General features: G+C 45.6%; 1 protein-coding gene across 3 annotated transcripts; it reads right to left on the bottom strand.

The window, feature by feature from the left end:
• Positions 1-127: 127 nt before the first annotated feature.
• dse (dermatan sulfate epimerase) lies at positions 128-10411 on the bottom strand. 3 transcript variants are annotated; one of them, XM_072444981.1, is made up of 6 exons: positions 10198-10411; positions 8671-9124; positions 5519-5772; positions 4466-4705; positions 3501-3708; positions 128-2985 (listed from the first exon to the last, which is right to left on the bottom strand). In XM_072444981.1, the coding sequence occupies exons 2-6, from the start codon at positions 9084-9086 to the stop codon at positions 1260-1262; spliced, it is 2844 nt and encodes a 947-aa protein (XP_072301082.1). In that variant the 5' UTR covers positions 9087-9124; positions 10198-10411; the 3' UTR covers positions 128-1259. The 3 variants fall into 3 exon arrangements, with proteins under 3 accessions (XP_072301082.1, XP_072301091.1, XP_072301098.1); XM_072444990.1 differs by lacking the exon at positions 10198-10411 and having other exon boundaries at positions 8671-9201; XM_072444997.1 differs by lacking the exon at positions 10198-10411 and having other exon boundaries at positions 8675-8835.
• Positions 10412-14467: the final 4056 nt, after the last annotated feature.

Raw genomic sequence — 14467 nt, 5'->3', positions numbered from 1 at the left:
GCAGTTTTGGGCACAGCAGCTGAGATATGGCTTTAGGAGACTTTCACATGGTCTCCAACAGTCTGTGGTGAAACCAGTCTTTGGGTAAATATCATGATTGATCTTTAACATGGAGAACAGAACATAATTTTTGTAAAATATTTTTTATACAAAATAATTTCAATATATTTCTTCCACCACCAGAATTTCAATACATCACAGAAACCACACAGTTTGCATTACAAATTGCCCCAGAGAGTGGAAAAATGTATGTAGAGGAATTGAAGAGATTAGCACTGTGAATGAGAGCAGGAGGAGTAGAGGAAGAGTAGAGATTAGCACTGTGAATGAGAACAGGAGGAGTAGAGGAAGAGCAGAGATTAGCACTGTGAATGAGAGCAGGAGGAGTAGAGGAAGAGCAGAGATTAGCACTGTGAATGAGAGCAGGAGGAGTAGAGGAAGAGCAGAGTTTAGCACTGTGAATGAGAGCAGGAGGAGCAGAGGAAGAGTAGAGATTAGCACTGTGAATGAGAGCAGGAGGGGCAGAGGAAGAGCAGAGATTAGCACTGTGAATGAGAACAGGAGGAGTAGAGGAAGAGCAGAGATTAGCACTGTGAATGAGAACAGGAGGGGCAGAGGAAGAGCAGAGATTAGCACTGTGAATGAGAACAGGAGGAGTAGAGGAAGAGCAGAGATTAGCACTGTGAATGAGAACAGGAGGGGCAGAGGAAGAGCAGAGATTAGCACTGTGAATGAGAGCAGGAGGAGTAGAGGAAGAGCAGATATTAGCACTGTGAATGAGAACAGGAGGAGTAGAGGAAGAGCAGAGTTTAGCACTGTGAATGAGAGCAGGAGGAGCAGAGGAAGAGTAGAGATTAGCACTGTGAATGAGAGCAGGAGGGGCAGAGGAAGAGCAGAGATTAGCACTGTGAATGAGAACAGGAGGAGTAGAGGAAGAGCAGAGATTAGCACTGTGAATGAGAACAGGAGGGGCAGAGGAAGAGCAGAGATTAGCACTGTGAATGAGAACAGGAGGAGTAGAGGAAGAGCAGAGATTAGCACTGTGAATGAGAACAGGAGGGGCAGAGGAAGAGCAGAGATTAGCACTGTGAATGAGAACAGGAGGGGCAGAGGAAGAGCAGAGATTAGCACTGTGAATGAGAACAGGAGGGGCAGAGGAAGAGCAGAGATTAGCACTGTGAATGAGAGCAGGAGGAGTAGAGGAAGAGCAGATATTAGCACTGTGAATGAGAACAGGAGGAGTAGAGGAAGAGCAGAGATTAGCACTGTGAATGAGAGCAGGAGGAGTAGAGGAAGAGCAGGATGCAGCTGTCGATGAGGAGGATGCTGTAGAAGTATCGGTGAGTGTGCAGGCTGTGTCCTCCCTGGAAGCGCGTCACCAACACAGCGAGCAGCAGGAAGAAGGTGAAGGTGTTCATGAGCAGGAACAGTCGGATGTAGACCCCTGTGTGGGTCAGGGCCTGTGCGGCTCCAGAGCTCAGGCCTGAGTCTTTGAGCCGCGACCTGGTAAAGCCTCCCTTTTTATCAGCGTAGTCTATAAAGAGATGGGAGTCCACGTTGCTCTCTGGATTGTCCTCATAAACTCGACGGAACGTCCGTTGTCTCTCTTTTTTCTCACTTAATTCAATCTGTGCAAATATGTCAGGTAGATTTTCTGAGAGCTTATCTCCCAGGTTCAGTCTTTTACTGCTTTTCCCGCGAGCTTGTTTCTTTGACTTGGCAAACATTTTTTCAATAATTCCCTCCGTTTTCCGCTTGTCTGAAAACTGCAAGAGGCGTTCTGCCGTCTTCCTGAAGGTGGCACTGTTGAGCACTCTGCCCAGGATGTGCCTCTCCATCTGCTGAAACACAGGCTTGACATGCTGAAGGTTGTCCTCCACCAGGTTAACATACTCCTCCACCTCTGCAGGAGACCGATCTGCCTGACCCACTGTCCTCTCAAACACCACCTTCTTGTGGTCATCGAGAATCATAGCGTATAGTGGGCTCGAGTGCACCTCCCCTGTCACCAGGTGGACTGTGTACGTCTGATCCTTTGTCGACAGACGGATATCCAACCTCTGATCATCACCACGCACTTTCAAGGAGTGTAGCTCCACTCCTGGGCCAAACAGCGCATACACCATCCTGGAGAATGGGTAGCGTAGTGGAGCAGTCACATTCACATAATTTGACCCATTGTAGCCAAAGTTTGATGGGTACTTCCAGAAGCCCACTGTCCCCTTGTTACTGAAGCCAGTGTCATCCATCCAAAACATTTTGTACTTGTCCTTATCATGTCTTACAAAGGCTCCATGTAAAGAACCTTTCCTGATCCCATTAAAAGCCAGCTCAGTGTTGTGGAAGAAGGCGCTCATGGCTCTGCAGGGGCTGTCCTCAGCCAGAGCAAAGTGATCCACGAGCAGGAGGAGCTGGGGGTGCAGGAGCAGCAGGTTCCTCTGGAAGCTGCGCACTTTCAGCTCGGGGTTGTAAGCCCCACTTCCCTCTCCACGGATGAACACCATGCCCTGCCTCTGCAGGGCCACCTCCACCTGGCCCTGAGTGTCAGCCGCCTGCCCCGTCTTATACTTAAGCCACTTGGAGTCGCACGATTCTGTGATCTGCCCTGCCCAGGGCTTAAAGCAGGCCCCTGGAATATCAGAGCCAAACAGCACTGCATTGTTCAACAGAGTGTACTTAGGCCCATACAGGGCTTCAGTGATGAAAGGCACTCCATTGGGTGCAAAGGTGAAAGAGTTTTGGTCTGGGTGCTCATGGCCAGCATTAAAGTTCCTCCAGCCTTTTACCCACTCTTTGTACTTGTTCTTGTGGACTATGTCATACATGGCACGGCCGCCCAGTTTCCCTGACTTGAAGGAGAAGAAGGTGAAGTTAGTGTCGGCTGGTAAAGCACTTCCATATGTCACAACACCCCAGTCCTCAAAGTAGTGGAGCTGGGAGATGCCATAGCCGGGTGGAGGGGTGGAGGAGAGGCTGGGGTCATACCTGAAATACACAAGAGAGTTATGAAAGTCAAGTTAATATAATATGAGAAGAATGGACAGTAAGAAGGGGAAGACAACGAGAGACCTTCTCTTCCATGACATGTTGCAGATCGAATGAATAAAAGAATGATGAATGCAGAAGGAGAAGTTGAACAGAAAGTAAACTTAAAGTTGTGCTATTTTAAAACCCTGAGAGGAGGAAAGAGATAATGTTACATCCAGGTTTGCAATCGATAGAATGTTTTACAACTCGCTGCAAACAGGACAAATCAATTTTATTTTGTCAACCAAGTACTACTTTTATAATATACTCAATATATACAATATGTCATGTTTCATTCAGGTTTATTTTTGTTCATCATGTTTATTACAGTCTCGTCGACCCCTGCCCATGTTTCCAACCTCACCAACCATAAACTCATCATTTTCATTTATGTACGAAAATATATACGTAACTATTAAAAAATAAATGATATGTGTCATGCCAGACTAAACAAATATTGGATCATGACTGACCAGATGAACTCAGTATGCAGAGTACACCAGCGCTGGCTCTTCGCTGGCTGCCCCGGCCCCTCAGTCACTCGGTTCTGACGGATCCTCTCTGCCAGCCAGTTCCCACTGCCATTACGCAGCACGTATCTGTCCAGGAACACCAGCTGGCTCTCAGGACCGTAGAACCAGTTATAGTTGGAATCAGCAATCCCCACAGTCCTTTGGAAGCCTGCGGCGTGGACAGACCAAGATAATGATCAGACCAAGATAATGATCAGCACAGAAAGCGAGATCAAAACTGACTCAAAAGTCATTTTTTGGCCAACACGTACTTTTGCCTCATTCTACTCTCCAGACCCCGACGCATCTGTAGATGTCGTTAACTCCATACTCGGCATGTCAGATCGACTTTTACGGCCAAAAAAACACTTTCTGCCTTTAAGTCATCTTTATACTAAACGAAAAGTGTTTTTTTTTCTTCTATTTTCCTGAAAACCTTGAAAAATGACTTAGGCAGTTATGCTATGAGCCTAACGCATTTGCAGTTTGCTGACATATAATTAGACCTCGACTCATCCGTGAAGTTAGAGAAGTTGAAAAGGTTTTCTCTGTCGCTGCCGCAGACACAAGCTTTTGTTGCAGCTCAGAAAATGCTTTGTCATTTCGCATTTGCAAAGGAAATAACACTATGTCGACTCTAGAGTGACAATATCTGTGAATTCAGCTATTTACCATGGGCTTTGATTTGTGCTAGTCAGGTATAATAATCAGACGTAGTGGGTTTTACCATTTGCAAAACAAAGTGGAGGGTCAGCCATTTAAACTTTTCCCTAACACATATAGTCAATGTGTCCCTGAGCAAGACACTTTCCCAGACTGCATACTCCAGCAACACTCAAAAGATAAAGCTCCAGGATGTTAAACACTGCATAGTTAAACTCTTTCACCGTGACACCGCAGTGGTCGTGGGCATTGTGGACACTGACCTGGCAGAATGGTCCGGTAGAGGAAGGCGAAGTGCTGGAGGAGCCAGGGGTGGTGGAAGTGGCTGATGGCGAAGTGGCGCTGCACTAAAAACATATACTGGAACAGAGAGCGTGTGGTGTAGCTCCCATAGGCCACGCCCTCATCCAGAGAGCCATCAGTGATCTCCTGTAGAATCACCAAAGACTTCTCCATGATGGACAGCACTTGCTTGGTCCACAGGTATGCATCCTGGAGGTAACCTGCAACAGAGGGAAAACACAGTCATGAAGTGGTCTCGTACAGCAGGTTTTGGACCCTTGGGCCGACAGACAAGACGGGGGCCACGACACTGCGCTAATGGCCTCTCGGACCATCCCCAGTCGCTCCTTCACACCCCACATTAAGAGGCTAAGTGAGTGTTCCACTGCTCTGTCCCTCCTCCTCCTGTCCTCCTCCTCTGGGTGAGCCTCAGTTTGTCTCTGATGCCTGCAGGTGCATGGCCCACAGATTTCAAATGTTGGAGCTCAGAACTGGTGGGCTTCTGCTCATCTGCAGCATGCTTATTTGCACCCGCAATTCTGTAACATCATACAGTAAGTCACTGTGTTTTAACTAGCTTTTATTGTCCTGTGTTTTCTTGATTTGGTAATATTTTGTCCTCTGTGTAAACCTGCCTAGGAACTACAGGTGGAAATGAGCATTTTTGGCATATTTACACTGTAATTAACATGTGTTCATGAATATGCATAAATAACGTGTTACTTGTCATTCTGTTCTTCTGTGCACTGTTAATAACGCTTGATATGACTGAAGTGTCTTGCTCAAGGACACATCATGAATATTCATTAGTGGAGGCCATAGACATCATCGCCGTTATTATAAGTATGTTATGTTATACTTATATGTTATACAAATTTCATCCACAAGGTCCCAAACATGTGCTCCAAGGTAACCTTTCCGCTACTAATTGAACAATGTGAAATATGAATATAGCTTAAGAAAACTTCTGCTTGGGCATTTTCTTGGACCTCTCAGGTGTGATTTCGTCTGTACAGGTGACCGTGTGTGCTGACCTTGGGCCATGTAGACCAGGCTGCCGGTGAGCAGAGCCACACAGTTGGTGGGCTGGTGGTTGTGGAGGTACTGAAAGCCCCAGCCGCGCTCGTAGGACTTCTCATAGATGTCCCGCGTCACGTTGCCGATCACCTGGAGGAAGTGCTCCTGCTGCTGTCTGCTCAGGTACTCAAACAGGAAGTCGTAGGCTGTGGCGAACCCAACCAATGAGTGGGCCACAGGAACCTCATCCCACGGAGCGTCTTTCACAAACCTGCAACACAACCACACTCAAATCCATGGTACACGTGGAAATATATCATCACACCGGGTCGCGAGGAAAGTCTACTAAAAAATCCACTTTAAAACAATGCAACCATGTAATATGTACCGTATTTTCTGGACTATAAGTCGCACCAGCCAAAAAATGCATTATAGAGAAGGAAAAAAAACATACAAGTTGCACTGGAGTATGAAATGCAGTTGCAAGTGTGAAAATAACAAATAATATCACATATATGTATAAGTATATAAGGATAAATAGTATAAGTATAAGTCGCACCCCGGCCAAAACTATGAAAAAAGGTGCAACTTATAGTCCGGAAAACACGGTATTATGAACATAGCAATAGTTGTGTTTTGTTCATTCATATTCAAGATCACGTTTTGTGAACATTATTTTGGGATCCTGCATGTTTAAGTCCATCACCTTCATCATTTCAGCTCTTAAATTGTGTTCATTGTGTCTCACTGTTGTCAGCAGAAACTCATCCAAGTGTTCTCTGTGTCAAGTCATGTCCAATCACAAGACAGAATACAGAAAAAGCAGGTTAAGAGCATAGACCTGGTTCGGCAACACTAAAAGAGCAACACAATTTCTATCCCAGCAACATGTTTTTACAATAAATGTTAATATATTGCATGTGTGAAAGTCAAATTTCAGTATTATTCTGAACATGACTTTGTGTCTGACATAAGGTTGTAGTGTAGAGCTTGACATGAGTCTGAGCCCTGCAGACACATGCCACAGACGTCCTGGAGCACTGGAGCAGCAGCAGCAGCAGCACATAATTGAAGGCCCTGCAGACCACAGCTGTGTCGTCCTGAGAACTCCGCTGACCATAATAAAACGCAGCCAAGGGGAAAACTCACAGCGAGCTCTGAACATGTTTAAAACACTTGTCCAGTGGCTTTTCCTCGCTGCGCTGTGGCACACATACCAAAGCTGAGAAATGTCCGGCAAATTGCCCTAATGCCGCTTACTGCAGCCCCTAGGAATGAGGTGCAACACCGCTCCCCCGCCTTCCAAAACTGGCAATCAGCATGCGCCTTATCTGAAAAACTACAGTCAAGAAATGCACACTTGTGGATCGTTTTGCTCTTATATTATATACTGAAGTAAATTATAAATACAGATCATTTTAATCTCTCACCAAAATGTCAAATTAATCTAATATTACACGAAAGACTTTTCTTAGTTCATGAAACAAGCTGATTTATGTTAAAGGAAGGATGTGCACTCCACAAGTTTCCTGGCACCGTCACAAAGCTCCTCCCACAAAACAACAACTGAAATATGGAGTTGGCAAAGGCAAAACAACCGAAACAGTTTGCATTTGAGGTTCTAATAAGTTGCGTTTTAATATTTATGTACTGTAAAACAATTGCCATTACATTTGAGAGCTCAGATTAAAGGGGCACTACTGGTGGAGGGTCCATGCAGGGCTGCAAGATGAATTGCAATCGAATCTGAATTGTAAAAAGAATGGACGCATGTAGCAAATTGCAAAAGCTGTAATTCTTTTTGAAGTACCGTACTTTGCCCCCACAAACTCACGCCGCTTGTGGTTGAGTGGACAGCACATATGCACGCTGCGTCATGAGTTCTACAATTTGCTGCATGCCATTCCCCAGTCTCATTCCCGTTTCATGCTACAATGTCCTGTCAAATAAAGCCTATGGGAAATTAAAAATGTGAACTTTGAACAAAATCTTATTATTAAAATTAAATGAATTGTACAGCTTTACTTCATGGAGATGAAATGCCTGAAATGTTTCACAGTCTGGCATCAAATTTATACATCCCATCTCCATGGAGACGAGCAGGTAATGCGACCAGGTGAAGTAACTAGTCAGATCTGGGGGGAGGCGAGCCCACTCATAGTAAGAATGCATGGTTTCAGCACCTGTAACTTAAATGTAAGGTAGCAATGTAAGTGTAATGCCATACTGTGAAACATTCCAAGCCAAGCAACAACATCTCCATGGAGACAAGCAGGTGACAGACGCTCCGCTGAAAAGTTAAACAATTAAGCCCCATTACGCCCACTACTGCCATTGTAAATACTACATGTGATGCTGGCACCAACCGACCACTTCCTGGTTTCATTTGCTTGGCATAAATATTGTGTCTACGTGAATATTTTTTTTAAATTTCAGGTATAACTTGGGCGACATCACCTGCTTTTAGATGATGGAACAGATCATGTGACCGTGTGTTGACTCATTTGCAGTAGTGCGGTAGTGTGGGGGGGTCAGTGTCTCCTCTGCCACATCTGAACGATTCATTTCCCTCCATCGTTCAGCAAAACAGCTGCAGAACACATTTCCATTCGGACAGTGAAATCTGAGCAGTCAGCCACATTCTTTTTCATTCTTTTAGCTAACTATTGTAGCACAGAATCATAGAGACTTGAAACAATAGCCCTTAACAACTTTACAGACTCTGCCCGACACGTTGTGCTTCATGGATTGTTAATTTGTTTTCCCCAGCTCTTAATGAGAGTAACACCTGCTTACAGTGTAGTTGTTATACTACCGATGCAGTATCTTTTTCCTTACTAAGAGGCATTTAAAACCACAAAAGAAATAAAGTTGGAGATTTTAGTCTGCACAGGCACATTGTTAAATCTGTTTGTTGAGTAAAAACCTCACAGTTGACGTGAGTTTCTGGAAAGTGCAGCTGCTGAGTAAGAGTGCTTTCATTGGAATCTGCATGTTTCAGAGGAAATACATCAATGATTAAGTCTTATGACTAAGCAAGATAATTATTTAGATATGGTCATTTTAATTTGAGACCCACCCACCAACATCTCTAAGAAATATCCATTGACTTGAGTAGAATGTGAGTATTGTCTTTGTTTTGCTTGATAATAGTAAAAAGAGAGAATACCAACTAGGCTGCGCTGCCATCCTCTCCATGTAGTCGAGGGCCATGTCCAGGGCCCCAGCGCGATGTGGGTAGAGCAGACAGAACATAGACAGCAGGCCCAGGTTGTTTCCATAGACCTCGTTCCAGCGGCTGGTGAAGTCGGCAGGGCTCCAGGGGGGCAGGTACTCCTCAGGGTGCTCCAGCATCTCCTCTGCGGCCTCTCGGATCAGCCTGGCCAGCCCGCGGTGAGAGCCGGCTGCCGCCTGCTGCAGCTCCTCCACCTCACCCCGGTCAAAGTACAGCATGGGATGGCCCTCATAGTTCCCCCCAATGAATGGTATGCCTCCTCCGGGGTCCAGCACAGCAGCAGCACAGAGCAGGGGCCACAGCGCACTTATGAGGAAGACTGTGGGGGCCCCGAGGGTGTGTGTGCTCATCGTCTCATCGGTGAGAAGGCATTTCTGAGGTACATCAGCTGAGAGAGAGGAGGAGGAAAATATGAGAGCCAGCACAAACCCCTAATGCATTCCTGCTGTAACGAGTTCCATGTGTCGACTTTCCACTCTGCTCCAGACCAGCACACTCTCACCAGTGACCAGCTTTTCACACCAACCTTCAGGCTTTACTAAACTGCAGTAAACTGCCATGCTGCTGTTGGGAGGAGGGGATAAGTGGAACAACAATAACACATAAACTGTGTGTTTGTAAAAGACAAAGCCCAGAGAGCAGGGAACGATCACTCATCACTTTGACAGGGCAATGTAAGGTCTCATTCTGCAACATCTCCAAACATAAAAGAGAGTTATATAACATTATACAAGATTATGCATCATATTTTACAGTATTACGTTATTACAAAAATGGCTAAGAACTTAAGCTCATACCAAAAACGTTTGGTTAATTCCCACACAACCAATTTGAGAATATTTGTTTGTCATATTCTGTGGAATTTCAGAAATAATCCTTTTGGGCACCAGAGAGTGTGTAAACCCTGCACGCACACGGGTCCTTTGCAAACGCCTGCTGTCTGTGTAACACCAGATAAACTCAGACTCTTTCTAACACTGTTAGTAACAGGCTGGTTGTAAACAGAGATGAGTTATTTGCCAGGCTCATTATGATCTGAGAGCAAGAGCAGCTCTCCTCACCTCTGTGTAACACCACCACAAGCCCAAAAACACAAGCACAGCCAGGCACTAGCATCTTAGCTCACAATAACAAGGCCCACGGAGCTTTTAACTGTAGTAAAGTAACCGCTTTGCAATCGCAATGACCTGGAACAAGGTTGAGTTATTGCGACCCAAAAAGTCATCAGGTTTTCATTCTTGGGCGTATGAAGTTTTCTTCCACTCTTGGTATGATTTACAAAAGGGGTTTTCCACGCATGTCACATTTTAAGCGGTATAGTTCTTCCTTTAATATGTTCAATTTGTTTTAGAGCAAAGGCATAATCAGTCATTGATAGAGAGCCGTTTGTCAGGACGTTGCGCGCGGACGTGTCCCGTTCAGAGCGCGCAGCGGCGAGCGGAGCAGGCAGCGGGACCTTACCTGTCAGGGGCCCGTGTTCTGGAAGTCATAGCTCGGGCTGGAGTCGGCGGTCCGGCCAGCAGTCCCGGGCTGGCGAAGCGGGCTGTCTGAAAAGTGTGTGCGCCGTGAAGGAGGAGGAGGAATGTGGGAGCGAGAGGGGCGTCTCGCTGACCGACGAGGAGGGGCGCGAGGAGGGCGCACCGAGCCCGCAAAGCCCACCACTGTTCTGCACATGGAGCTGTCTCCTGTCGGCCTCACACACCAACACGGACCTCTTAAAGGCTCCCAGGGGCCAGAGCCACGGACCCTGAGGAGGGACTAAAGGGTTTGCCACATAAATCAGATCTGGTTGAAGTTTAAGGGTGCGTTCACACTTGCACCAAGACTAAACCAAGACTAAACCAAGACTAAACCAAGACCAAACCAAGACTAAACCAAGACTAAACCAAGACTAAACCAAGACCAAACCAAGACTAAACGACTAAACCAAGACTAAACCAAGACCAAACCAAGACTAAACCAAGACTAAACCAAGACTAAACCAAGACTAAACCAAGACTAAACCAAGACCAAACCAAGACTAAACCAAGACCAAACCAAGACCAAACCAAGACTAAACCAAGACTAAACCAAGACCAAACCAAGACTAAACCAAGACTAAACCAAGACCAAACCAAGACTAAACCAAGACCAAACCAAGACCAAACCAAGACTAAACCAAGACTAAACCAAGACCAAACCAAGACTAAACCAAGACCAAACCAAGACTAAACCAAGACCAAACCAAGACCAAACCAAGACTAAACCAAGACTAAACCAAGACCAAACCAAGACTAAACCAAGACTAAACCAAGACCAAACCAAGACTAAACCAAGACTAAACCAAGACCAAACCAAGACTAAACCAAGACCAAACCAAGACAAAACCAAGACCAAACCAAGACTAAACCAAGACTAAACCAAGACCAAACCAAGACTAAACCAAGACCAAACCAAGACTAAACCAAGACCAAACCAAGACCAAACCAAGACCAAACCAAGACCAAACCAAGACTAAACCAAGACTAACTAGAAAATCTGCAATGGCTGAAGCCATTGCTGGAGTGTCTGCGTCTCCTATAAACAAAAACTCCCATAGACAAATAAATAAATACGTAAATACATAAATACCATTGCATGTGATCACAACAGTAATTGCACATGAATATGTTTAACGACGGCACATGGATTGCACGTGAATTTCACAGTAAATGCACATGAATCACAACAGTAATTGCACATATGACGGAATTGCACATCAGTATTAGGTTAGGTCAGTATTTCGAGTGTTCAGGACTAACAGTGTTTGTTATAAAGTCTGACAGCAGCAGGAAGGAAAGACCTGTGAAACCTCTCCTTCACACAGCGAGGGTGGATCAGTCTCTCACTGAAGCTGCTCTCCAGAGCGGACAGAGTGTCCTGCAGGGGGCGACACTCATGTTCCAGCATAGAGCACAGAGTCCAGAGCACAGCCCAGGACGGAGCTGGACTTCTTGATGACTTTGTCCAGCTTCCTCCTCTCCCTCTCTGTGATGCTGCTGCTCCAGCAGGCCACACCGTACAGGAGGGCTGATGCCACCACAGAGTCGTAGAAGGTCTTCAGGAGTGGCCCTGTCACTCCAAAAGACCTGAGTCTCCTCAGGAGGTAGAGCCGACTCTGGCTCTTCCTGTACAGTGCGTCTGTGTTATGAGTCCAGTCCAGTTTGTGGTTCAGATGAACACCCAGGTACTTGTATGAGTCCACTCTCTCAATGTCCCGTCCCTGGATGTTCACTGGTGAGGGGGCAGTGGGGTGTTCTTGCGGTTGGTGATTTCTACCAGCTTCCACCTGTTGCCCAGTCTGCTTCTCTGTGTGTTTTTGAAGCAACTTTCATTGATCTGTGGAATGACAACTTTCAGATGATTACCCTGAATGAGATCATGAGACAAAAAGACGACAGAGCGTTTGCTGAGATGTTGAACCGCATCAGAGTCAAATCTGTGACACAAGAGTTATCTGAGGCTGACAGAGACTTACTCTTGCAGGCTGTCACAGAGCCAGAGAGCTGTCCTAATGATGTGCTGCACATTTTTGCAAAGAATCGATTGTTCGGGCTCACAACTCTAAGGCGTTAGCTCAGTTGTACGATGACGTCTTTACAATCGATGCAGATGACTACAGGAAAGATGCACGAACTGGAACAATGAAACTACAATCCACACCCTGCAAAGCAGAATTCAATGGATTAGAAGCTACGTTAGAACTTGCTATCGGTGCTCGTGTTATGTTGACCAGAAACATTGATCTCAGGCTTGGTGAATGGAGCGTTTGCAAAACTTACCACACTGGTTTATTCACCTACAAACCCTGCATGTTCACAAGTTTTGACTTGATCTTGATGACAAAAACCCAAGGAAGAAATCAGGATCAGACCATTTGATCTATCTGGAGCGATCTGAAGAGAATGTGACTAAGAAAAAGGGCCTGGTAAGAAGACAGTTTCCCATTAAACTGGCTTTTGCCTGTACAATCCATAAAGTCCAAGGTATGACAACAAAAACAGCTGTGGTGTCTTTCAAGCAAATCTTTCAAGCTGGAATGGGCTATGTAGCCGTGAGCAGAGTTACTTCTCTCAGTGGGTTGCACATTATTGATCTGGATGAGTCTAAGCTTTATGCCAATCCACATATCACAGAGGCTCTGAACAACATGCAGAAAGCAAACTTGGAGCACATCATGCCTTTTTATCATGTGTCACAATCACTGGACAGAGACAGCACATTCACAGTAATCCACCACAACACGCAGGGTTTGCCCTCTCACATACAGGATATACAGGTTCACCATGAACTATGTCTTTCTGATGTTTTGTGTCTCACAGAAACCGGACTCAAGGACTTTGTTGCCCCATCTCTTCATCTAGAGGGCTACACAATGTATGAACGCAGCAGACATGTTTCCTACAATCGTTTCAGTGAAATGGCCGGCAGAGTCGCCCATGAAGTTCGTTATGTGCACAATGTGACTGATCTCGAGTTTGTTGTTGTTCAGGTTTATGCTCCTTTCAGTGGTTTGATTGTGACTGTTTACAGACCTCCTACCTACAGTGTCATGTCTTTTCTGGAAAATCTTACATCTCTTTTGGACAGAGAGAAACACTCTTCTAGATGCCATTTACATCTCCAGACCACAAGCATGTCTTCAATCAGGTGTGTTGCAGACGTATTATAGCTACCACTGCCCTGTATTTTGTGTTGTATCCATTTAAATTGATCTTGTAATGTTTTATATGTTTTACCTGTAATTTGAAGGGATAGGCACCAGATTTAGTGGACCCTTCAGGCATTCAAATCAAATCAAATCAATTTATTTTTGTAAGGCCCAAAATCACAACAACAGTTGCCTCTGAGGGCCACAGGGAGAAATGAATCAACAATGTCTGTGGTGGCGAGGGAGTCAGACAATGTCTGTGGTGGCGAGGGACGATGTCCCAGGGTCCTCTGTCCTTAGACTCTCCTTCTCGGCCAGAAAAAACTACAAAAAAAACCTCTTTGGGAAAAAAGCGTAGAAACCTGGAGGAGTTCCAGTGAAGGAGAGATCCGACTCTCACAGACGGACAGACGGACACGAGGAGACTGGAGCTGGACCCACTCTTCAGGCAGATGAGGGACCGTCCACACAGGGCAGGGACCACTTCACCAGGGGAGGGGCATCTGGGTCCACAGGTCCTCAGGAGTGAGAGAAAGAAAAAGAAGGCGGTGAACAGTTTGCAAGTGGAATCAAAAAATAAATATTGTTTGATAGCATAAGTAGTCAGAAGAAGAAGAGGATAGTGCTCAAGCTGTCATACTTCCCCCAGCACAGTTACTCCTAGGGCAGCGTAGCTAGAGCTGTGGGTTTATGTTTCTGTTCCTAACTAGTCTGACCATAAGCGATTTCGAAGAGGAACGTTTTAAGCCTGGACTTAAATGAAGAGACTGTGTCAGCATATTTAACATGGGTCGGGAGCTGATTCCATAACACAGGAGCTTGGTAGCTAAACGCTCTACCTCCTACTGTACTTTTAGAGACTCTTGGGACCACCAGAAGGCCGGCATTCTGAGAGCGAAGAGCTCTGTTTGGATGATATGGTTCTATAGCATCTTTGAGGTAGGATGGGGCCATGTCATATATGGCTTTGTAGGTCAAGAGTAGAATTTTGAATTTGATTCTAGACTCGACGGGGAGCCAGTGAAGAGACTTCAGCACTGGCGTAATGTGCTCTCTTCTTTT

This window comes from Eucyclogobius newberryi, unplaced genomic scaffold (genome assembly GCF_026437365.1).
Source record: "Eucyclogobius newberryi isolate DKJ021-1_F unplaced genomic scaffold, fEucNew1.0.hap1 SCAF_1, whole genome shotgun sequence".
Classification (NCBI taxonomy): Eukaryota; Metazoa; Chordata; class Actinopteri; order Gobiiformes; family Gobiidae; genus Eucyclogobius; species Eucyclogobius newberryi.
This window is presented reverse-complemented; position numbering and strand designations above follow the sequence as displayed.